At 49.8% G+C, this 24,065-nt stretch overlaps 4 protein-coding genes across 5 annotated transcripts; 2 read left to right on the top strand and 2 right to left on the bottom strand.

Annotated features, from left to right (window-relative positions):
- Nucleotides 1-1,674: 1,674 nt before the first annotated feature.
- On the top strand, nt 1,675-3,424 carry gpx7 (glutathione peroxidase 7). Its single transcript, XM_003976716.3, has 3 exons — nt 1,675-1,899; nt 2,499-2,760; nt 3,119-3,424. The coding sequence occupies exons 1-3, from the start codon at nt 1,768-1,770 to the stop codon at nt 3,280-3,282; spliced, it is 558 nt and encodes a 185-aa protein (XP_003976765.1). The 5' UTR covers nt 1,675-1,767; the 3' UTR covers nt 3,283-3,424.
- Nucleotides 3,425-3,432: 8 nt separating this feature from the next.
- Nucleotides 3,433-5,695, bottom strand: LOC101064437 (interferon-induced protein with tetratricopeptide repeats 2). The gene is made up of 4 exons (XM_011617723.2): nt 5,606-5,695; nt 5,460-5,501; nt 5,270-5,367; nt 3,433-5,117 (listed from the first exon to the last, which is right to left on the bottom strand). The coding sequence occupies exon 4, from the start codon at nt 4,979-4,981 to the stop codon at nt 3,695-3,697; it is 1,287 nt and encodes a 428-aa protein (XP_011616025.2). The 5' UTR covers nt 4,982-5,117; nt 5,270-5,367; nt 5,460-5,501; nt 5,606-5,695; the 3' UTR covers nt 3,433-3,694.
- A 26-nt stretch (nt 5,696-5,721) lies between these two features.
- On the top strand, nt 5,722-13,494 carry pomgnt1 (protein O-linked mannose N-acetylglucosaminyltransferase 1 (beta 1,2-)). The gene is made up of 22 exons (XM_029828098.1): nt 5,722-5,810; nt 5,968-6,190; nt 6,309-6,411; nt 6,619-6,734; nt 6,951-7,016; nt 7,103-7,216; nt 7,294-7,411; nt 7,620-7,718; nt 7,793-7,920; nt 8,032-8,102; nt 8,172-8,247; nt 8,321-8,404; nt 9,026-9,067; nt 9,156-9,214; nt 9,414-9,486; nt 10,229-10,357; nt 10,809-10,934; nt 11,266-11,330; nt 11,419-11,463; nt 11,554-11,689; nt 11,897-12,006; nt 12,194-13,494. Exons 2-22 carry the CDS (start codon nt 6,062-6,064, stop codon nt 12,273-12,275), a joined length of 1,971 nt encoding a protein of 656 aa, XP_029683958.1. The 5' UTR covers nt 5,722-5,810; nt 5,968-6,061; the 3' UTR covers nt 12,276-13,494.
- A 1,674-nt stretch (nt 13,495-15,168) lies between these two features.
- tspan1 (tetraspanin 1) lies at nt 15,169-22,760 on the bottom strand. Of its 2 annotated transcripts, none has more exons than XM_029828110.1 (9): nt 22,506-22,760; nt 22,361-22,391; nt 21,885-21,947; nt 21,024-21,230; nt 20,412-20,486; nt 16,725-16,823; nt 15,856-15,999; nt 15,574-15,657; nt 15,169-15,354 (listed from the first exon to the last, which is right to left on the bottom strand). In XM_029828110.1, the coding sequence occupies exons 1-9, from the start codon at nt 22,670-22,672 to the stop codon at nt 15,295-15,297; spliced, it is 930 nt and encodes a 309-aa protein (XP_029683970.1). In that variant the 5' UTR covers nt 22,673-22,760; the 3' UTR covers nt 15,169-15,294. The 2 variants fall into 2 exon arrangements, with proteins under 2 accessions (XP_029683970.1, XP_029683971.1); XM_029828111.1 differs by having other exon boundaries at nt 22,476-22,586.
- Nucleotides 22,761-24,065: the final 1,305 nt, after the last annotated feature.

The raw sequence follows: 24,065 nt of genomic DNA, 5'->3' as shown, positions 1-24,065 counted from the left end.
ATTCAATTCATCTTTATTTATACAGTCAAGATTGTCTCTAGACCTTTCCAGAGTCCCAGGGCCTGACCCCCAACAAGCAACAGTGGAAGGAAAGACTCCCCTTTAACAGGTAGAAACCTGGAGCAGGACCAGGCTCACCTGTGCTTTTCGCCGAGATGAGAGCTGCTGTCACCAGACACCAAACAGAACACGATCAGGTGAAGAACAACATTCCAGCCAGGGTGAGTCCAGCTCCACTGGACACAGTAGCCAAAATTTGCTATAAGTCTTCATTTCACTATTGTTATTGAGTGTATTTTGGATCCAACAGCAACAGATAACAACAAAGGCCACAAGAACAAACACTGTAACTATTGTCCTGAGCTGAAATATCAAAGTGATGAAGGTGAACAAAAACATGAGGGTCATCCAGGAACAGTCTTGCCGTGCATGATGCTCAGTACCCATGATTGTGAGTGGGCGGCCCTCTTCCTCCACACTGTAGGCCTCCACCTTCATTCATTCATTCCACTCTCAGGTGAGTTAGAGACATTAGTCAGCTAGTAAGATGTGCTTTACTGAAAAGAGAAGCTCTAGCAAGATGTAGTGGGAAGACTTGTGTCTGAGCAGCAGTAAGGTGAGGTCCTAGAGAACTTAGAACCCTTAGGTCTTTTATAAATACATGCATTTATATTGTCCGTGTTGATTTTGTAACTGAATGATTTTAAGTTGAATGACTAATAGATAGATGAAAGTGGGGGAGGGGAGATTTCTCAGAAGAAGGACACAATGTGGAGACCACACATAAATGTTTAAAGTGCAATGACAATTATTAAAGAAAATAATTTAAATATGTAATCAGTTCAAGCCAAACCAAGTAACCAGGACAAGGTTTTGAATGCTTGTGCACCAGTATCGGTGAGCAGTTACTCCAGGAGTCAACCGACACTGCTAATGAGCCACTCTCTGGATCCTAGCAACCAAACCTAAACCAGAAGCAAGAAGGCCTCCGTACACCTGCAGGAACCGTGAGCCTTGGCACTGGTCTCCCACTGCACCTTTCCTTAGAAACTGTCCCCTCCTCCACCACGTCTGGAAGCTTCCGGAGTGCCTGGCTGTGCCTCCATCAGCCTCCCTGGTTAGTGCAGCCCAGCATCGTGCATCCTCAGAGCGTGTTGGAGGGAAGCACTGGTGGTTCCACAGAGGTAGCAGGGTGAATTTAACCGTACAAGACAAACAGTACCAGTAGTTTATATAAATTTAGAGAAAAATAAGGTCATCTCTTCAATAATAATAAGCAGAACTTTTGTACAGTTATGCAGAATTTTTCAACAAGTATTAAAAAAACTCATCTTAAGTGTTGTTTTGGAGGTATAAACCCTGAAACTTTCCTTTAGTCTTGTCAATTCACACACAAACTCTTCATTATCAATGCTAATTTCAGGCTATATTACCAAGATGTCACATTTGGCTTTTATGACAATAAATATTTTTTAAACGGAACTTGACTAAATATTTATTAGGTTACATTATCCTTTATATTGATTGTTTATTGCACGGATTCTTATTTAACTATTCTCTTACATATTTTTTTTAATTTGAGCGGGAAAGAAATCATGGAAAAACGTCCACGCAATGAATTGGCGCATGCGCAGAAGCGTGGCGAGGCGGGGCGCTTCCGGGTGCGGCTCGTGCAGCGACAGGGCCGAAAGCTTCCGGAGTTTGTCGAAGTTTGCTGCTGCAGCTGCTTCTGCTGTTGCTGCTGCTGCGTTGGCACTTCGTCTTACGATGCTTCTCGGGGCGTTCGCCGTGTTTCTGGCGGTGTTTAGTCTCGCTGAGAGTAAAAATAAAGACTTTTACACTTTTAAAGTTGTCAATAGCCGCGGCAAACTAGTGTCCCTGGAAAAGTACCGAGGTTCGGTAAGTTTGAGTATCACAGTGTGAATTCGTGACTTTTGGTTGTTTCTGTGGGCTGCATGAGTGAATGCTGCATGATTACTCTTTCCTTGTGCTCCTCATCTCCTCTGTAGATGTACTAACACAGCCCGATGTGGCCCCTAGCTCGCTCGGGGGCTCCCTCCGTCGGCTCCTCTTAGCCTACGTGGCAAGAAGCCTGTAGGGATTCTGCAGAGGTTCCATCAGACCTTCACGATGCGGCACCATGAGCCTATTCAGTCTGTACAGTAACCAGCCAAGCCTGCATCTTCCTGGTGGAAACATGAAAACCTTCTGATAATACTGACTTTTTAGGTTACACACAGTCATCAAAGCCGAGCACACTCACATGCACGGACCCCTAATCGGTCCCTTTAACGAAGCCTGAAGGTTCGTCCACTCTCCTTTTCATGTTTTCTGGCTGAGCTCTCCAGGGTTACCTGCTTCCACCTGCGGCTCGTTGATACTAACAGAACCTTTTGTGTCGATCGTAGAATCTCGACAACACAAGCAGGTTTTCAGGTGCTGAGTGTGAACCAGGTCTGGGTGAGGACGTGTTTCTGACCTCAGGACTGTGACCTCAGGTGTCCCTGGTGGTGAACGTGGCCAGCGAGTGTGGCTTCACTGAGGAGCACTACAAAGACCTGCAGCAGCTGCAGCGCGACTTCGGGCCGTATCATTTCAACGTGCTGGCGTTCCCCTGCAACCAGTTTGGCCAGCAGGAACCGGGCAGCGACAGAGACATCGACAGCTTCATCCGAAGAGTCTATGGTGCCTCCTTCCCCCTGTTCAGTAAGATCGCTGTTGTTGGAACTGGAGCCAACAACGTGTACAAGTACCTGGTCGGTGAGTTTGGAGTAGATGTGCCGTTACGTGATGTAATTCAAGCGTCGGTCAACCTAAAGCTCTCGTATTCCATATGGAAACATACTGAGGGGTGAAACCCTCAACCTGTGCACGTCCTGTGCTAGTGATCACACCTGTCCCAGGTCTTTCCTGAAAACATTATAGAGCAGTAGAAACTCCAATAACCTGTCTTCAAGCTACACAAGTTTCAGAAATATTTGCATTTGTATTCAAAAAGAAAAAGTAAGATTTTACAGTAACATGTTTGCGAATCTGGGGGGAAAATGTGCGCAACTGTCTCGCGCCCATCGGCCACCAGGTGGCGGTATTTTACTGATCTGAATTTCTTCTTTGGCAGAATCGTCTGGCAAAGAACCCGACTGGAACTTCTGGAAGTATCTCATAGATGTTAACGGCGGGGTGGTGGACGCATGGGGCCCCAAGGTTCCTGTCAAAGAGCTCCGACCAAAAATAGCAGAAATGGTGCGACAGATAATCCTGAAGAAGAAAGAAGAGCTGTAACCTGACCAGAGACGACCGTCCCGTGTCCTGCAACAGCCTGTGTTCCACTCGTTTAGGTTCTGTAGTATAAATCAGTGATCTTCATCGAGTCAGAATGTCACCTCAATTTCAGAATAAACCAGAAATGATGGCGGCAAACTGCTGAGATAAAGGTATTTTTATTTTTTACATTGTGCACACAAGGTGGGAGCAGGTGAACAGACAGGTGAACAGACGGGTGAACAGACGGGTGAACAGACGGGTGAACAGACAGGTGAACAGACGGGTGAACAGACAGGTGAACAGACGGGTGAACAGACGGGTGAACAGACAGGTGAACAGACGGGTGAACAGACAGGTGAAATCCCCACATTGTTAATTAACCCCATTAGTTGTTTGGTTCACCATGAACCAACATTGTCCTCATCAAATCCTAAAGTTGCAGCTGAGCCAGAAACATCTCGATCTCTCCACACCTGGGATTTTGCTTCTGTTCCTGGATCCGCTCCAGAATCTGGAGGCTCTTGTCCCGGTAGACGGACTTGAGCGGGATCACGGCCGCCCTCATGTAATATTCTATTGACTTGGAGCTGTCTCTTTGAACCAGGTGTGCGTACCTGGCGTAGTAGCAGTAAAGCATCTGAGCCTGCTCGGGATCCAGCTGACTCTCCAGAAGTTGGTCATAAACTTCATCTGCTTCATGGCGGCGCTTCAAGTGTCCGTAAACGTTGGCCAGAGCGATTCGACATTTGAGTGATGAATGTGGGTAGAGAGAAATGACCTCCCTGCAGAGAGCGATGGCTCTGGAGATCAGGCTGTGCTCCAGGCGCAGGTGCTTGTCCTGGAGGATCTTCTTGCTGTAGCAAACAGCAGCGCACTTCTTTGCGTAGCGTTGCTCCGGGTGTCTTTCCAGGACTTCCTCGGCCAAGTCGATGGCCTCGTCAAACGACACGTACATCCTGTAGAGCCTCAGGATCACTTTGATGCCGCTGTAGCTGCTGACCGATTTTTTCAAAAGCCTTCTTGCCAGCTCGCGCACCTCATCTTGGATTTGTTTCCGGTTCCTGGCGCATGCCTCAACATGCAGAGCTGCCAGGAACAAGTTCTCCGGGTCGTGTCTTAGAGCAATTTTCATTTTTTCAAAGATGCTGTCCATCATCGCTGAGTTGCTGTGGTTGAAGGCGCTGACGAGCACCAGAATGTGGCTGCTGTGCCACTCCAGCATGTCCGGCTGCATCCTGATGGCTCTCTGGAAATATTCCACAGCCAGCAGCTTTTGATCTGGCCCAAACTTCATCAGGGTCCAGGCCTGTTCGGCATAGATCTCAGGATGCAGTTCTTCCTGTGATGGAGATGGATGCTCCTCGGTCAGAGCGTCCACCTTGGCCAGATAAGCCTGGCTCTCTGCCTGTTCACCCTGGAGGTGGTGCAGCCAAGCCCTGTTCCCATAGTTCACCACCAACCATGGACCCGTGTCTGCGACGGCGTTCCTCATCTGTCTGAAGGCCTCTGCAGATTTGTTGAAGAAGCTTCGGGCTTCATCAGTAAAGCCCAGCTGATGGTGGATGTAGCCCTGCAGGTTGTAGATGTGCCCCAGCCAGCTGTATCCCTCCTCACTCCCAATGTCCTCCAGCTTCTCCTTGAGCTGGAGGAGCTTGGAGATGCTGGGCTCCAGGTCCCACGTGAAGTGACACTGGAGGGCTTCCAGTTTGGACTCCATTACTGAGTGACTGAGCAGCACTGCTGCTATCAGAAGGCCCACAGATAATAAACGGAGAGTAATCAGGAGCCTAGCAAAGCCATCCAGGTGTCAACAGTTTGGTTTGAAATGCTTCTGATTATCGTTTTTGTTTCATCTGTTGGAAGAAAAAGAAAGAATCGATGGATCTTAAGAATGGTCTCAGTAAAGCAACCAATCAACTGACAGAATGAGAAGAAAGATAAGAAAAAAGGGCCAAGACGGCAGATTTAGCAGAGTGATTACTGTAGTCACATTTAACACACTTACAATTATTGATCACGCCTGTAAACGACCTCCAGTCGTCGCCCAGATGATGGTTTCGGAAGGAGCCTCTGGCTTCTGCTGCTTTCTGTGCTGCTGCTCCTCTGGGTGCAGCAGCATAAAATGAGTAATGTTCAACTTTGCACGTTGTAAATTGCTTCATGCGATTCAGGACATTGGACTTTTACCCACTTACAGAAGTCATCAGGATGAGTCAGAGCTGAGAATCCATGTAGATCTGAAGTGTGTTAACATATAAACAAATTCACAACAAATTCAACATCAATTACAATAGGTATTAAGATGAAAGTTCATTTCAGCACCAAATAATGAAATACATACTTTAACTATGAAAAAAATATTCGAAAAGACTTAAATTTGATGGATTTCCTTCAGAGGGTCCAGCAGGTGGCGGTAATGCGTAACTACGGTGGTTGACAACTGCCGATAAAACCAAAAGAAGAAAACATATGACGTCAATATTCTGCGACAACTGATAATAGTTTTTTTTGCTAGAAGTAGAAGAAACAACAATCAAATTAAAAAGGTAAAGATTTACAGGCACGTGTGTGAGTTTGTATATTGACCTTAGTTGAGTAGTGTTGAAAAAGACCTTAACACTTGTCTACAAACCTGTCTCTACGGATTATTTTTGAATATCGGCTAACTTTCTGACCCGTGTTGTGCTTTCTGCTTGTCTGAAGACAATGTGACAGCCAGTCGGGTCCAGGTGCTGGTAGGGAGCTGTAAACACGCGTCCTAAGACGAAAGGTACGCGAAGGGTCGGAGCTCTTTGTTATGTACGGAATGGAGAACTGGACCCCCAATCCCCGAGCCAAACCGTTCATCCCCCGCCAGCAGAGAAGCTTGTATCTCACCTGGAAATACAAACTGACCAACAAGAGAACCGTCCGTCGGTTCTGTCAGGTACACAGTTGCTCCTGAGGGAACCGTGCAAGGAAGATGATAGCGTCTTCTTCCAGGAGTGGAAATCAACCGTACAATGGTTCTAAATCACTGACGTTGACCTCTTGTCCCTTATCAGGTTGGCGCTGTGTTGTTTCTGGTGGTCACAGTGATCGTCAACATCAAACTCATCCTGGACACAAGACAGGTCGCTAACGAAGATGCTGCAGCTCAAGACTATGGTGGGCGTTCGGCTTGTGGCAGATTTTCCACTCGATGTAGTTTTTATTTCATTGTGTTTCCCCTGGAGTGGAGTCGATAACAAGACCCGGTTCTCTGGCTCCTCCACCTCTCCTGCTCCATCATACTGAATTATGTCAGAAATATTCTGTGTGTTGTCTTCTGATTGGATCTGTCGTAAAGAGCTGAACATCATTGCGCCCTTATAGATGACTCGATGCCAAATGTGGACACCCCACGCAGACCAGCTAACGGGAGGAAGGTTCTGGACATCGAGGTCTACTCCAGCCGCTCCAAAGTTTATGTGGCTGTTGACGGCACCACCGTGAGTTTCCTATTAAATAATTACTACATCCCAAGTCACTTTGTTGAATTGGTCCCACATTTGGGAACAATGACATCAAATTTCTGCCAACTTTGATATAAAAAAGTCCAAACACTGACGGAATGTGTCAGCCAACAACATCGCACCTGTTTGGTGGCAGAGAGGATTTCCCCCCTTAAACTGGTCTAAACCGCATTTGTGTTTGACTGCCTGCAGGTGTTGGAGGACGACGCCAGAGAACAGGGCCGAGGGATCCACGTGATCGTTCTCAACCAGGCGACGGTGAGCCTTGATCGAACCTGAATCACTCGCTGCGTCGGGGCGCAGACGCACGTCAGCTGCTGTCCTCTGTCTTGTGCATCTGTCAGGGTCACGTGATGGCCAAGAGGATATTCGACACCTACTCTCCTCACGAGGATGAAGCGATGATCCTCTTCCTCAACATGGTGACTCGTGGGCGAGTGCTGATCTTCACTCTAAAGGTCTGCTCCTGCTCCGCCACCGTCTCCACCGTCGGCCGGCCGGTTGAACCAGGCTTTCCTTTTTGTCCTCCCTGCAGGATGAGGGCACGTTCCACCTGAAAGATGCTGCCAAGAACCTGCTGAAGAGCCTGGGCAGCCAAGTGTCCCTCAGCCTCAGCTGGAGGGACATGTGGACACTGGTGGTGAAGAAAGGAGGTAGAGCAGCTCTTTACATTAGAGGAACGACTGAACTTTCTCACTAAATAGTCAGTAGAACCAGTTTAAACATGTTGACCTGTCAGACTAGATGTTCTTCTTTGTCACTGACCCACTAACATATTTGCTCCTTCAATGATACCAAACCTATTATTCACCCAGTTGTTGAGGTCTAAACATGTTGTGGATGTGTGTCTGTGGAGTTCAGGTCAGGTTTATGGAGAGAAGTTCTCAAAATCTGCAGCTCTGTCTACGTGGGGGGAGCCGGTCCTGCTCAAGACTGAGGTGCAGCTCACCGCCTCGGAAGGTCTGCCCCAGCTTCTAAAGCCAGTGTTTAGATGTTTGCATGAGGTGCTTTCAACGTGCTGGTCCACCCTGCAGAGGCAGAGTGCCACTGGGCCGACACCGAGCTGAACCGGCGCAGGAAGATCTTCTGCAGCAAAGTTGAAGGATACGGCAGCATCTGCAGCTGCAAAGACCCGGCGCCCGTTGAGTTCAACCCAGAGCCCGTAAGAAAAAGTTCTATCAGCAGCTCCACCAGCTCTGATGAGAAGAACCAGTTCAATGTTAACGGAGCCGTGAGAACCTGCAGCAGAGCTTCAGCTTGTTCTCTTCTCCAGCTGCTGGTCAATAACGTCATCGGTGTTCCTGTAGCTGTGATCGCAGGAAACAGACCCAACTACCTGTACAGGTGAGGCCGCTGCTCAGCTTCTGCTGGATTCTGCAGAGCAAAACGAGGAAACTCTGGTTTCTTGTGCAGGATGCTCAGGTCGCTGCTGTCTGCTCACGGGGTCAACCCTCAGATGATCACGGTCTTCATTGATGGATATTATGAGGTATCAGAGATCTGAAACTCAGCCCAGGAAACTGCTGCTGTCTTAGTAAATGACCCCCACGTCGTCCCCTCAGGAGCCCATGGACGTGGTGGAGCTGTTTGGCCTCAAGGGGATTCAGCACACACCCATCAGCATCAAGAACGCCAGAGTCTCCCAGGTAAGACCTTCAGCCTGGACCTGTGTTCAGGGGCTTCCTGGTCCCTTTAGATGGACGTTCTGACGGGGTGCAGCTGGGTGGATGGAGACGTGTTGCTGCTCCACACCTGTGTCTGCTCCTGTGTCTGCTCCACACCTGCGTCTGCTCCACACCTGTGTCTGCTCCACACCTGTGTCTGCTCCACACCTGTGTCTGCTCCTGCGTCTGCTCCACACCTGTGTCTGCTCCTGTGTCTGCTCCTGTGTCTGCTCCTGTGTCTGCTCCACACCCGTGTCTGCTCCACACCCGTGTCTGCTCCACACCCGTGTCTGCTCCACACCTGTGTCTGCTCCACACCTGTGTCTGCTCCTGTGTCTGCTCCACACCTGTGTCTGCTCCACACCTGTGTCTGCTCCTGTGTCTGCTCCACACCTGTGTCTGCTCCTGTGTCTGCTCCACACCTGTGTCTGCTCCACACCTGTGTCTGCTCCACACCTGTGTCTGCTCCACACCCGTGTCTGCTCCACACCTGTGTCTGCTCCTGTGTCTGCTCCTGTGTCTGCTCCACACCCGCGTCTGCTCCACACCCGTGTCTGCTCCACACCTGTGTCTGCTCTTGACCGTCTCTCTTCTTCACCACAGCACTACAAAGCCAGCCTGACTGCGACCTTTAACCTCCACCCTGTGAGTCCCTCTCCTGGTTCTCTCATGTAACTCATCGTTCCGACCTCTGCTGGGCTGAAGGTGCTCACACTGATTTCCTTGTCTTCAGGATGCCACATTTGCTATCGTGCTAGAAGAAGACCTGGACATCTCCATCGACTTCTTCAGGTACGTCAGCACACCTGAGTGGGAGCTGTTACTATGACGATGGACAGCAACACTTGGGCCTGAGAGGTGGTTCTCCAGCCTCCCCCGGGGGTCCGGCTCTCTGGAGGAGCCCCCTCCCGGTCGCTCCGGCAGGTTTATGCTGCTGTGCTGCAGAATGCTGCTCCGCGCAGCTCTGATTAAACGGGTTCCTTCTCCCCAGTTTCCTGAGTCAGACCATCCACCTGTTGGATGAAGACGACAGCCTCTACTGCATCTCAGCCTGGAACGACCAGGTGAGCCCCCAACGTCCCCCCGTCACACACACACACACACACACACACACACACCCCCAATGTTCTTGTTTTACCTCTGTGTCATTTCATCATCACCACAAGATCAAGAGATTAAGGCTCCCCTCTGCTAACGGCTGGAATTTAGTCCTGTGTGTGTGTGTGTGGGTGTGTGTGTTTCTCTGTGCGTGTGTATGTCTGTGTGTGTGTGTGTTTCTCTGTGTGTCTGTGTGGGTGGGTGTGTGTGTGTGTGCGCGTGTGTCTCTGTGCGTGTGTGTGTGGGTGTGTGTGTTTCTCTGTGTGTCTGTGTGTGTGTGTGTGTGCGTGTGTGTGCGTGCGTGAGTGGGGTGGTGGTGTGTGTGTGTGTGTGTGCGCGCGTGTGTCTCTGCGTGTGTGTGTGCATGCGTGTGTGGGGTGGCGGTGTGTGTGTGTGCGTGTGTGTGCGTGCGTGTGTGGGGTGGTGGTGTGTGGGTGTGTGCGTGTGTGTTTCTCTGTGCGTGTGTGTGTGTGGGAGGGTGTGTATTGTATTAGGGATCGTCTCTCTCTCTTTGTGCTATTCAGGCGACTCAACAATAGAAGATGGTCCAGATTGTGTTGATCGGTTGTCGTTGACCTCGGGGGTGTAACACAACATGTCGTTGACCTCGGGGGTGTAACACAACATGTCCCACATTCAGGTGGACTCAACAGGGCCGGTTCCTCTGGTTCCAGGTTCTAAAGTTAGACGCTCTGCTGTGTTGTGCAGGGTTACGAGCACACGGCCGAGGACCCGGCGCTCCTCTACAGGCAGGAGAGCATGCCCGGCCTGGGATGGGTGCTGAAGAAAAGCCTCTACAAGGAGGAGCTGGAGCCCAAGTGGCCCACGCCTGAAAAGGTGCCTGATATTTGGTTCCTGTTTGATCCCTGTCCAAATCAAAGCGATCGCAGCTGTAAAACACCCAGAACTCCGTCCCAGAGCTGCAGAGCTGCACCAATGTTCTCCTGTCCCTCTGGGCCCGTTCTCTGAGACGTCCTCGGGCGGCTCCTCGTCTGCTGGTGTTCCTGACGAAGCTACTTTAGCGTATTCTCTCACAGCTGCACATGCTAACCATGCTAACCAGTTAGCACCGGTAGAGGCTGTAGCTCCTCAGGGATCCCACCGTAGACATTCCCGGTCCATCCGACCGTAAACGTCTGGACATTTGAAAGCAGTCTATGGTGGTCAGACATTAGACTCCTCTCTGACCAACACCTCCATCAGTGGACGCTCACAACCTGCTGCTCCCAGCTGGAGTCTCCAGCAGCTGGTTGAGATGTTTCTGAAGCTGCTCTCACCTGTGTTGCAGCTGTGGGATTGGGATATGTGGATGAGGATGCCGGAGCAGAGGAAAGGGCGGGAGTGCATCATCCCCGACGTGTCCCGGTCCTACCACTTCGGCATCATCGGCCTCAACATGAACGGCTACTTCCACGTGAGAACAGATTCAGGGATCTATTGTCCGTCATGTGACTCTGACGCCCCTGCCGGTCGGAGGGGGCGTCCTGCCGGTCGGAGGGGGCCTCCTGCCGGTCGGCGGGGGCCTCCTTCCGGTCGGCGGGGGCCTCCTGCCGGTCGGAGGGGGCGTCCTTCCGGTCGGCGGGGGCGTCCTGCCGGTCGGAGGGGGCGTCCTGCCGGTCGGCGGGGGCGTCCTTCCGGTCGGCGGGGGCATCCTTCCGGTCGGAGGGGGCCTCCTGCAGCACAGAGGAAGGAGACGCTTTGGAGAAGCCCAATGGAATAACGGTCTTCTCTTCTCTCTCTCTCAGGAGGTTTATTTCAAGAAACACAAGTTCAACACTGTTCCCAACGTGCAGCTGAAGAACGTGGACAGGTGTGTGAGTGTGTGTGTGTGTGTGTGTGTGTGAGTGAGTGTGAGTGTGTGTGTTTAATCTCATATTCTGTGTCTTGGCTGTTGGCAGCCTAAAGAAGGAAGCTTATGAAGTGGAGATCCAGAACCTGCTGAGGTGAGACGGTCAGAAGATCCTGAACCTCTGATTCCTGTTGATGTCAACCATTCTGTGTGTGTGTGTGTGTGTGTGTGTGTGATGTTTCAGAGAAGCAGAGGTGCTGGATCACACCAAGAACCCCTGTGAAGACTCCTTTTTGCCAGATTCAGAGGGGAAGACCTATGTCATGTTTATTAAGATGGACGCAGAGACGGACACGTCCACCTGGATGGAACTCGCCAAGGTACACGACTGTGTGTGTGTGTGTGTGTGTGTGTGTGTGTGTGTGTGTGTGTGTGTGTGTGTGTGTGTGTGTGTGGGTATGTGGGGGGTGGGGGGGTCAAGAGCTTCAGGAGATGCACGTCAGGATTGTGATGGAGCAGGTCAGCAGAAGATCCAGGCCTGAGCTGAGGTATCTCCTGCTCACTCCACCTTCCTCTCGTCCCCTCAGTGCCTCCATGTCTGGGATCTAGATGTGAGAGGATACCACAGAGGCCTGTGGAGACTCTTCAGGAAAAGAAACCACGTGCTGGTGGTGGCCGTGCCCATCTCCCCCTACTCGTAAGTCCGCTTTGGATCCTCAACTCTGGTCTAGGTTCCTTGTCATAGTTCAGGATGTCTCAGGGTTCTTCAAAGCACCTTTCATCGATTTTATTGAGACGCTAAAGGAAAAATCTCAGGAGTTGTTGCCTTCAGCGTCTCAGAACATCTCAGATGCTGACGCTGATCTCCTCGTGTCCCTGACCAGTGTGAGAAAACCAGCTGGGGTCAGTCCCATCCGCCTGGAGCCTCCACCCAAAGAAGAAGGAGCGCCGGTGGAGCAGATGTGAACAGGTCCGCTGGCCCCCCGGGAGTCCAGATGTTCTACTGCCTCATAAGGAAAAGGGCTGGAGCCAACTTCACAGCAGACTTTCTGTTTCCATGGCAACTGTTGGTGTTTTGAAATGGATGTTCCAGGCGAGCAGATGCCTTCAGTCTGTTTTAACGCAGCTTTATTTATTGTTCCTGTTAGTTTTAAACTCGGCCACTTTTCTGAAGATGAGTTCATTTGTAGAGTTTGAAATATTGACGCATTTACACGCAGATCTATTTTTGGATGAGACTGAAGGCGTCCCAGACACGTCTGTGGGCGCTCTGGTCAGGCGTCCAGGAGGACGACCTCCTCACCAACGCTCACATGTCTCCACCTTTCAGGCCCTCGTTTCTGGAGCTGGTTGAGCAGCTCGTGAAGGTGATCTTCCTCCTGCTCATCTTCTTCACCTGCTCACGCGTTCCAAGCAGAACTGTTTTTCTGTGACCTCCTAAACCTGCCAGGATTTGCTGAATGATTCAGTTTTATGAATCTCCACTTGCGTCTTGGTGTCGTTCTTCACATGTAGCGGCTCAGGTCACATGACCTCTCTTGTGGTCTGCACGACTGGCAGGAAGAGCCGGTGAGAGTCAGGCTGCTCTTTGAGAACCTCCAGATCCCAGAATAGCTGGTTTCCCTTTACTGGGGCAATAACGTAGCTGCTGGAACATTTACCCACAATTCTGCTGCCTCATGTGAAATGTTGGCTGAGTTCGCTGCTGCCCCATCAGTTAGGACGGCGTGCGTGATGCTAACTTGCTAACTGGGCTCGTCCCAGTGTAACACAGCTAAAATCAGCATTAATGTGCGACACACTTGGCTCATGTGCACAAACACTGATGGGACACTGAGGTCCTAATGATTCAGATGTTCTACAGACGTGAGCAGAGAACGAGGCTGTAAATGGAGCTCTGCTTCACCATCCAACCGTTAGCGTCTCCACGCGTGGCGTCACTCATCGATCTGCTCATGGAGGAGATGAGGCCAAAGTCGTGGCCCTGGAACCATTTCATGGGCTTTTTACTGACCCAGGAGCAGCTGGTGCTGCTGAGGAGCAGCATCAGAGCCCCCACGACTGAAGTCCTGCCCTGTTTGACATCTGCTGGGTTTTTAAATAACACGTTTTAACTCTGTCTGTGGTTGTGAGGCAAGAGGAAAACACCTTTTTCATGGTCTGATTAAAGATTTTCTGAAGTGAAGATTCATCTCCTGTTTCCTGTCTGAAGTCTCAGCCAGAGTTGGTGGAAGGCTTCGTGTTCACGTGCACGTGCACGTGCTCCCCTCTGAGTCCAGCCAGGCAAAGCAGCACAAATGCAAATGCTGAGTTTTGGGGGCAGTTTCTGTGGTGAATCAAGGGCAAATCGAAGGCTTTTTGCCCTTCAAGCTCTGACTGATGAGATCAAGAAAGCAAGAATCATTCCAGTTTTCAGCTTTTGTACAATAAATAATATTTGCTTCATTGCAGATTAATCTGCTTTTGAAATTCATTAATTTCTTATTTGCAAATGTAAAATTAGATTTATTAAGCCATCCACGCTCTGTGGGCTCATTTATCTCTACGGTGGCTGTAAAGGTCCAAAAAGGATTTTCCCATGTCTGGATTCATTATTGTAGATTTACAGTATTTAGAAATTAGCCGTGAATTTCAAGTATTACCAACAATTCTGGTTAAATGGAAGTTTGACTATTCAGGGCTACTGTTGAGACGTGCACAGCTGCTGTGCACGTAGTGGAGAATTGTGTACAATTAAGTTCTTCTTTCCTCTGGTTTCTCGGTGCGTGTGCGTGTGTGTGTGTGTGTGTGTGCGTGTGTGTGTGTGTGTAGAAATTTGACAATGACGTACTTTTAAACGAGCTCCTTTAAAGCTGAACAGTAGCTGCAACGGTGACGACGGCTAACGCTGAGGCTAGCATTAGCATTAGCATTAGCGGCAGAGACCCGCGAAAATGGCAGCCGAGGCCGCGAAGCCTCAAGGTGTTCCACGTGTGCTTTACTCGACCTGAACCCAAGAACCGCTTCAGTCCGGGTAGGATTGGGTTCTGTTTCCATCCCGAGGGTCTGATTATAACGTGGTCACCCAGGACATCGTCCTAACCTGTAAGTAGCATTAGCATTAGCATTAGGTAGCAGGATGACCCACACACCTGCAATCAGAACTTTATTCTGAAGTTTGCCATTAGAACTTGTTGAGATGTTAAATCACACAAGTAATATTAAGTTTCATATTTTCATGTACTAGTTTTTAGAGTTGTTTTAATCAGAATCATTGTGTGTGTTTTGTTTATCATATTGTTTAAAAGGGGGTAGAGGTTGAAATCTGATGGGTGTGTGATGATCAGGACTCTTCCTGAGCAACAGACGCAGTGCTCAGGAGCCTGTGGCAAGACCCCGGAAGCTTCTGGAAGTAATTCCAGTATTCTGTGATAAGTAAAAATCACACCCATTTAATTTATCCAGAAATGATTGTTTGTCTATTTCTTGCGTGAGGAACGCGTGGGTAAAGGTTTCCTGTCAGGAACTTCCTGGTTAGTTTTACCGTAAGTTGCACCTGCGTGAACATTTGCATCGTTCTGTGGAACTTTGCATCTAGTTTACATCGTTCTTGGAGTGAATGTTTGCATCCAGCTCTGATATAAAGAAGAGCGTCTGTATGATTATGATGTAAATGGTGTGAAAATGTCATTTCTGGAATTATAGCCTTTGCAGCTCGGATTCTGTCCCATAACTGACCTTTCTTGGTCCACTTGAGTGGAAACCAGCTGATGTTTCTACCTTCTAACAGTTTTGCTCTTCTACTGATTCTGATCCTCATGTTCTCATTTGGTTCTGATGAGACAGCAAAGACCTTGGTGGGTTCAAAGAAGAACTCTCAAAGCTTCTGGTGATTTATTGGCCCATTGGAAACAGTTACACTGTGGTTGTCCTCTCGTGTGAACAGGAATTCACTCGTGTTCCTGGAGAACTAGAAAGGAACTCTCAGAGGAAGCTGAAAGGGGCTTCAGCTGATTCTCTTGTCCAGGTGACAGTACAGGTACAGGGACACGGTCATGGCAGTAATCTGAGGACACACAGAGAGCTGATATCATCCTGTCTTTGATGACAACGTCTTTAGTTAAGAATCCTCAAAGATGTTGCTAAAGCAAAATTTAAACATGCATTCATTTAGGTTTGGCTCTAAACTTCTGCTCTTGACACCTGAAAGTTGACACCAAAGGATGTTTTCTGTAATGCGATTGATGAAATTATCATTTCATTTGATCCACATTGGTCATTTTACCTCTAAGACTCCAATTCCCGCTGCAATTCCTCCCACAATGTTGGCGTGTTCTTTAAGGATCTCCAGGATTTGTTGGAAGCAACCCTGAGGATGAAAGTGTGACCATTCTAAATATATAATAATCATTGATCAGGAGCCTTGACATCAAATGAAGAACTGGAACAAATCCTAATCTTTAGATTACCAAAGAACCATTGTGTGGTTTATTTTGCCCCATTTATCAATCTCACCTCCTGAGAAATCCTTGGACTTGTTTCAGCCAGAATTCTCGTGTTTTCTCACCTGCACGTTGCTCCGTTGTGCCTCGCCCGGTCTGCAGGGGGAGCTGTTTGTCCAGCAGCAGCTCGGGGGCAGATTTCCTTGGTTCTCCTTCTCAAACTTGGAGCCCACAAAGTCGGTGTAGTTGGTGAAACCACAGCACTTCAGCTGGAAGGAGGAGGACAAGTCTTCAGACGGAAGATTAAGCCGGTTAATCTGTCCTAAAGCGTCCAAAACCCAACATTCCATCCTCCCTCCATTCCATCCTCCCTCCATTCCATCCTCCCTCCATTCCATCCTCCCTCCATTCCATCCTCCCTCCATTCCCTGCATTCTCTCCATCTGTCCAGAATCCATCATCATCCTGCTGTACACCAATGGAAGGTTCCTGTTTTCATCCATGTCTTCACACTCAAAGCTTTGGAGTTTCCCACAACTGCGGCTCTTCTCGTTTCTTCTGAAACTGTTTCGGTTGTGTTGGAGCAGCAGAGCAACACTGTCTTTGGTTCCTGCTGGTCCCTCACCACCATCATCGTATTAATCCAAACCTAACAAAGAAGGTTTGAGGGCCATAAATGTTCCAGAGGAACCGTCATGAACAGTCAGCTCTGTGTTTTTCTATTAATGTCTCCTGATTTTTTTTCCTGACACTATTTGATTTAGTGAAGAACACTTGTGGAATCATTTCTCGAAAGTTCTGTGAAGGACACGACTTCTTTAAAAGTCCTTCCTTTTTATCTGTGTTGATTTGATATGTGTTTCTTCTCATTCTCTGAACCCGGGAGCCTCTTGGGTGATCACATCTTTATAACCACAGTTATAATCATCACCTTACCTGTCAGCTCCACATTCGACATTAGATCTGTAGATGTGTGAAGTCACTGCTACTTAACCTCCATCATGGTGGTGTTCCAGATCTTTGTGACCACGGGATCGCTGCCGTAATCGTCCTTCAGAGCAGGAGTGGCCCAGGCTCGGAGGATCCCCTCAGCCTGAGGAAAACACACAGATCTGAGTCCAACATCTTCTGCTCTGAGCTCATGGAACTCCAGGAGATCTTTCCTCTCTGTGACTTGTGCTCCCAGGTCGAACCTGCCCGCTTCAGCAATGTCTGGATCCAAAGTCCGTTTAAAGGGGTTAAAATCGTCTGACGGAAATCCTAAAAATAATTTTCTCCACATGGGTCCTCCCCAGAGCCCTCCAAACATTTCCTCCTTATCACAGCCTCATCACACCCTCATCACATCCTCATCACACCCTCATCACTGCCTCATCACAGCCTCATCACACCCTCATCACAGCCTCATCACACCCTCATCACACCCTCATCACAGCCTCATCACACCCTCATCACACCCTCATCACACCCTCATCACAGCCTCATCACACCCTCATCACTGCCTCATCACAGCCTCAACACACACTCATCACACCCTCATCACACCCTCATCACACCCTCATCACAGCCTCATCACACCCTCAACACACACTCATCACACCCTCATCACACTCATCACACTCTCATCACATCCTCATCACATCCTCAACACACACTCATCACACCCTCATCACACTCATCACACTCATCACACCCTCATCACACCCTCATCACATCCTCATCACACCCTCATCACACTCTCATCACATCCTCATCACAGCCTCATCACTGCCTCATCACTGCTTTATCACACCCTCATCACACCCTCATCACACCCTCATCACTGCCTCATCACTGCTTTATCACACCCTCATCACACCCTCATCACACCCTCATCACACCCTCATCACAGCCTCATCACATCCTCATCACATCCTCATCACAGCCTCATCACTGCCTCATCACTGCTTTATCACACCCTCATCACACCCTCATCACTGCCTCATCACTGCTTTATCACACCCTCATCACACCCTCATCACACCCTCATCACACCCTCATCACAGCCTCATCACATCCTCATCACAGCCTCATCACACCCTCATCACACCCTCATTACATCCTCATCACACCCTCATCACTGCCTCATCACATTCTTTCTTAAATTAATTCACATGTTTTCCCTTTTTTGTTATTTCTATTAACAATCCTATCATTTCTAGTCTCAAAAGTCATGTTATGAGAGCAGAGACCACGCCTGTGTGTGTGTTAGTGTGTGTTAATGTGTGTAGGTGTGTGTGTAGGTATGTTAGTGCGTGTAGGTGTGTGTGTATGTGGAGGCGTGTGAGGTGCCCGGGGGGGATGCTGGGATACATGGCACAATTAAAAGTGCCCCCCAAGAAGCCGAGAGCATGGCGGGTTATTACCAGCTGGCTAATTCATCACTGTCACTCGGGGACCTGAGCCTCACCACATGTCGTTAAACACACACACACACACACACACACACACGCACACACACACACACACACACACACACACACACACACACACACACACACAGGACAGGAAGGACAAAGACTGCCGTAACACAACAGGAGGGTGGAGGTGATAACACATCTATCAAAAGAGGTAAAACCTCCCACGAATGATTAAAAACACCAACAACTCTTATTGATCTCTGTTTTTTACAGTGTTCACTGTAAAGTCATATTGTCAGATCCCGCAGCAACAACACGGCTGGTGTCATAAAACCTGTTGTGGCTGTGACACCAGGTCCGTTCTCAGCTTCTGTCGAAATGTAAAAATGTCCTTTGCAGTTCAAAACCCTGAAAATGAACAGAGCCAGTTTGTACTGAGTTACATTTGGATGCTTCTTTCCTTCATATGAAGGTTTTTGTAATTCTTTCATCATCTGGACTAATAAATCCACCACCTGGTCACTTCCCAGCCTCTGGGGGGAGGAACAACCAGCAGCACCATTGAAGACCGTTCGTGCCAGAATGGCTTATTAAATCTCTGTTAATCCAGCCACACAAAGGTTATTGGCTCTCGATCTGGTTCATTTTTTGAACCAGATATGACCCTGACATGACCCCTGATGTGACCCTGACATGACCCCAGACATGACCCCTGATGTGACCCTGACATGACCCCTGATGTGACCCTGACATGACCCCAGATATGACCCCTGATGTGACCCTGACATGACCCCTGATGTGACCCTGACATGACCCCAGATGTGACCCCTGATGTGACCCTGACATGACCCCTGATGTGACCCTGACATGACCCCAGATGTGACCCCTGATGTGACCCTGACATGACCCCTGATGTGACCCCTGACATGACCCCAGATATGACCCCTGACATGACCCCAGATATGACCCCAGATATGACCCCAGATGTGACCCCTGATGTGACCCCAGATATGACCCCTGATGTGACCCCTGACATGACCCCTGATGTGACCTCCACCTCGACACCCTCTTTGTCAGGATTCCAGTTTTTATCTGAAATCCCTGCAGTTATTTTGTGGCATCATATGTGGAATATGCACGAGTGCACACGCGTCGGTCTCATGGGGGGTCACATGTGTAATTACACTGTTTTGCATATAAAACACGATAACATCAGTATTCCAGATGAATAAATTGAGCAGATTTCGAGGCAGAGCGACGGCCTCAGGCCATCCAAGAGTCAGGTGAGAGATGAGAGGTGAGAGGTGAGAGGTGAGAGATGAGAGATGAGAGATGAGAGGTTGAGAGAAGAGAGGTGAGAGGTGAGAGATGGAGAGATGAGAGGTGGAGAGATGAGAGATGAGAGGTGAGAGATGAGAGGTGGAGAGATGAGAGATGAGAGGTGAGAGATGAGAGGTGGAGAGATGAGAGATGAGAGGTGGAGAGATGAGAGATGAGAGGTGGAGAGATGAGAGGTGGAGAGATGAGAGGTGAGAGGTGGAGAGATGAGAGGTGGAGAGATGAGAGGTGGAGAGATGAGAGGTGGAGAGATGAGAGGTGAGAGGTGAGAGGTGAGAGATGAGAGGTGAGAGATGAGAGGTGAGAGAGTGGAGAGATGAGAGGTGGAGAGATGAGAGGTGAGAGATGAGAGGTGGAGAGATGAGAGGTGGAGAGATGAGAGGTGAGAGGATGAGAGGTGGAGAGATGAGAGGTGGAGAGATGAGAGGTGGAGAGATGAGAGGTGGAGAGATGAGAGGTGAGAGATGAGAGGATGAGAGGTGAGAGATGAGAGGTGGAGAGATGAGAGGTGGAGGAGAGGTGAGAGATGAGAGGTGGAGAGATGAGAGGTGAGAGATGAGAGGTGGAGAGATGAGAGGTGAGAGGTGGAGAGATGAGAGGTGGAGAGATGAGAGGTGAGAGGTGAGAGGTGGAGAGATGAGAGATGAGAGGTGGAGAGATGAGAGGTGGAGAGATGAGAGGTGGAGAGATGAGAGATGAGAGGTGGAGAGATGAGAGGTGAGAGGTGGAGAGATGAGAGGTGGAGAGATGAGAGGTAGAGAGATGAGAGGTGGAGAGATGAGAGGTGGAGAGATGAGAGGTGGAGAGATGAGAGGTGAGAGATGAAATGTGGAGAGATGAGAGGTGGAGAGATGAGAGGTGGAGAGATCAGAGGTCAGAGGTCAGAGGGCAGCTGGAAGCAATAACAGACAAGAGATGCCAGACGAGGGAAACGGAGGACTCACAAATGAAGAGTAGGCCAGAGCCACGACTCCAGCGGCCACTTCAGCCACGAAGATGATGAGGATGATGGAGAAGAACTGCAGGGAGACAGAGGTGATCACTGGTGACAGATCACTGGTGACAGATCACTGATGACAGATCACTGGTGATAGATCACTGGTGATAGATCACTGGTATCAGATCACTGGTGATAGATCACTGGTATCAGATCACTGGTGCCTGATCACTGGTGACAGATCACTGGTGACAGATCACTGGTGATAGATCACTGGTGACAGATCACTGGTGATAGATCACTGGTATCAGATCACTGGTGATAGATCACTGGTATCAGATCACTGGTGCCTGATCACTGGTGACAGATCACTGGTGACAGATCACTGGTGACAGATCACCGATCAGGCAGCTATGATGACCATTAGGATGAGGAAGATTTTGCTGAGTCCAACTAAAACCAAGCTTTTCTCTCAACATTAGCTTTTGGATTCTCGAGTTAATGTTTCCCAACATGATCAGAGCTGATCTGGGCAGATCTTCCTGCCGAGCTGATGTGGATGCAGCTCTTAGCAGATCCAGATACCCCTGGGGACCCTCCTCAGGTCCGCGACACCTACCACGAGCAGCAGGCACCTGCTCTCCTTGTGGGCTCCCCAGCAGCCCAGGAGCCCCAGCAGCACCAGCACCGCCCCGATGGCCATGCAGAAGAAGCCCACGTTGACGAACTGCATGCCCTGTCTGGAGAAGGGTCCCAGCAGCTGGAGGAAGGAGCCCCCGTCTACACTCACCCAGATCCCCATGGCGAGCAGGGTCAGACCGCCAAGCTGCAGGAGGCGGAGCCAGAAAAACATGATCAAAATGCATCTGACAGGTCAGACAAATGACAATCTGGGATTTGAATGGCAGCAGCTCAGAGGGGTCAGGAGCTCCTGAAGGGGCCGATGTGGAAATGAGAAGCTCTCTGACATCACCACGCCTTTGTGTCGGCTCTGGCCCGTCACGCCTTCCTCAGTCACAGGAGGCTTCTTTTGTCACACCGGGTCCCTCAAGCTTCCAATTATGGATTCATTCCATTTCCCTCCTGGTGTCAGGACAGCTCACAGGAACCAGAGCCGGGGACGCCAGCAGGACGAGGGGGACCTCGACTGAGGGGGGACACTAAACCTTCTGCAATGTGCTGGCGTGAGAGACTGAGTCTTCTGTGACACTGAACCACACATTCAGCTCTTCCACCTGACCCAGATTCACCTGTGGAGCCACACCAGCTGTGCTAATGTTAGCTTAGCATTCTGACAGTGTGTTTCCAACATTGTGACCAGGATGGACGAGGCTCCCTGAGCTCCTGTTCACACCGATGAGCAGCAGGACATCAGACAGTGCAGCCTGTCGGCGGCCGTGTGTGTTGGTCATGTATGGAGTGTGCACGTGCGCGTGCACGCACACACATACACACAGCTGAACCATAAAAACATACTCACAAAGATAAGTAAGTTGAAGAAGAACATCATCAGTTTGACAAAGGTGAAGCACCCCATTTTAATCTGTAATAAAAGACTTCAATTACACGTCTGCTTGCATCAAAACACACACACACACACATGCGCACACACACTCATACACACGCACTCACACACATTCAGACACATTCAGACACACACTCACACACACACGCGTACAGATCTTCAAGGTTTAATTATTACATTCTATTTTATAACCTCAAATTCAAATTGTCTTCAGACATTTCAAAGTGATTAAAATGATGGTTTTGCCTTTTAAAAGCATTAAAATGTCAATATTCTGAAATTAAAATGTAATTTTCTTGAAACAGAAAAACCAAAACCAGATCGTTGAGGACTGGAACGAAACTTGTTGACCTTCATAAAAAGGGGCAACAGCTCCAGACCCCCTGCTGGTGTGGACCATAATGTTCCTTCAGATGTTTACTGGCTCTCACCTGCGTCAAGGTGTCGGCACAAACGTGGGAGCTGTTGGACACACAACCCAGACGGACAGTAAAGCACCACTCTGAGCCTTCACACACTTAAATCCAGAGAACACGACCAACAGACCTCAGGAACCGGCTGGGTTCTGCTGCTTACGTGGCTCCGGTGTTTCCAGGTGAGGACGTCTCTCCGAATGAGGTGCAGGAAGGGCAGGTACCCACCTGAGCCAGAGCTCCGAAACCTGAGCGGCTCTCCTGGGGCTGGAGGAGTGAGCTGGGTGTGGTCTGAGATGATCCAGGTGAAACCTGTTTCAGGTGGCACATCTGACCCCTGCAGGTGTTCCGTCACATTCACTCACATCACCCAGCGCAAAACCGAGACGCAACAAAAGGTGGGACCAGAACTCCCCCCCAGGTCCGGAATATGAGACGGGACAGTCCTGCAGAACCAGCCGATACGGCGAAGAAGCTCGGAGACGCTACCCTGACCCTGACCCTAACCCTGATCCTGACCCTAACCCTGACCCTGACCCTGACCCTAACCCTGACCCTGACCCTAACCCTGATCCTGACCCTAACCCTGACCCTGACCCTAACCCTGACCCTGACCCTGACCCTGAACCCTGACCCTAACCCTGACCCTAACCCCTAAACCCTAACCCTGAATCTAACCCTAACCCTGACCCTGACCCTAACCCCTAACCCTAACCCTGACCCTGACCCTAACCCTGACCCTAACCCTAAACCTAACCCCTAAACCCTAACCCTAAACCCCTAACCCTAAACCCTAACCCTAAACCCTAACCCCTAACCCTAACCCCTAAACCCTAACCCTGACCCTAACCCCTAACCCCTAACCCCTAAACCCTAACCCTAACCCTAACCCTGACCCTAACCCTAACCCCTAACCCTGACCCTAACCCTACCCTGACCCTAACCCTAACCCTAACACCCTAACCCTAACCCTACCCCTAAACCCTAACCCTAACCCCTACACCCTAACCCCTAACCCTAACCCTAACCCGACCCATAACCCTAACCCTAACCCGAACCCTGACCCTGACCCTAAACCTAACCCTAACCCTACCCTGAACCCTACCCTAACCCTGACCCTGACCCCTGAACCCTGACCCTACAAACCCTGACCCTGACCCTGACCCTAACCTAACCTAACCCTAACCCTGACCCTAACCCTAACCCTAACCCCTAACCCCTAACCCCTTACCCTAACCCTGACCCTAACCCTGACCCTGAACCCTAACCCTGACCCTGACCCTGACCCTAACCCTAACCCTGACCCTAACCCTGACCCTGACCCTGAACCCTGACCCCTAAACCCTGACCCTGACCCGTAACCCTAACCCTGACCCGTAACCCTAACCCTGACCCTGACCCTGACCCTAACCCTAACCCTAACCCTGACCCTAACCCTGACCCTGACCCTGACCCTGACCCTAACCCTAACCCTGACCCTAACCCTAACCCTAACCCTGACCCTAACCCTGACCCTGACCCGTAACCCTAACCCTGACCCGTAACCCTAACCCTAACCCTGACCCTGACCCTAACCCTGACCCTGACCCTAACCCTGACCCTGACCCTGACCCTTCAGCTCCAGGCCTGGCTGGTAGCAGTTTGGAATTGTGAATGTGACGTGTTCTAAAGACCAGGAGCTCCAAAGGGTCAGTGGTCTCTGATGGTTCCACAGCTTTATTAA

This window comes from Takifugu rubripes, chromosome 20 (genome assembly GCF_901000725.2).
Source record: "Takifugu rubripes chromosome 20, fTakRub1.2, whole genome shotgun sequence".
Lineage (NCBI taxonomy): Eukaryota > Metazoa > Chordata > Actinopteri > Tetraodontiformes > Tetraodontidae > Takifugu > Takifugu rubripes.
This window is presented reverse-complemented; position numbering and strand designations above follow the sequence as displayed.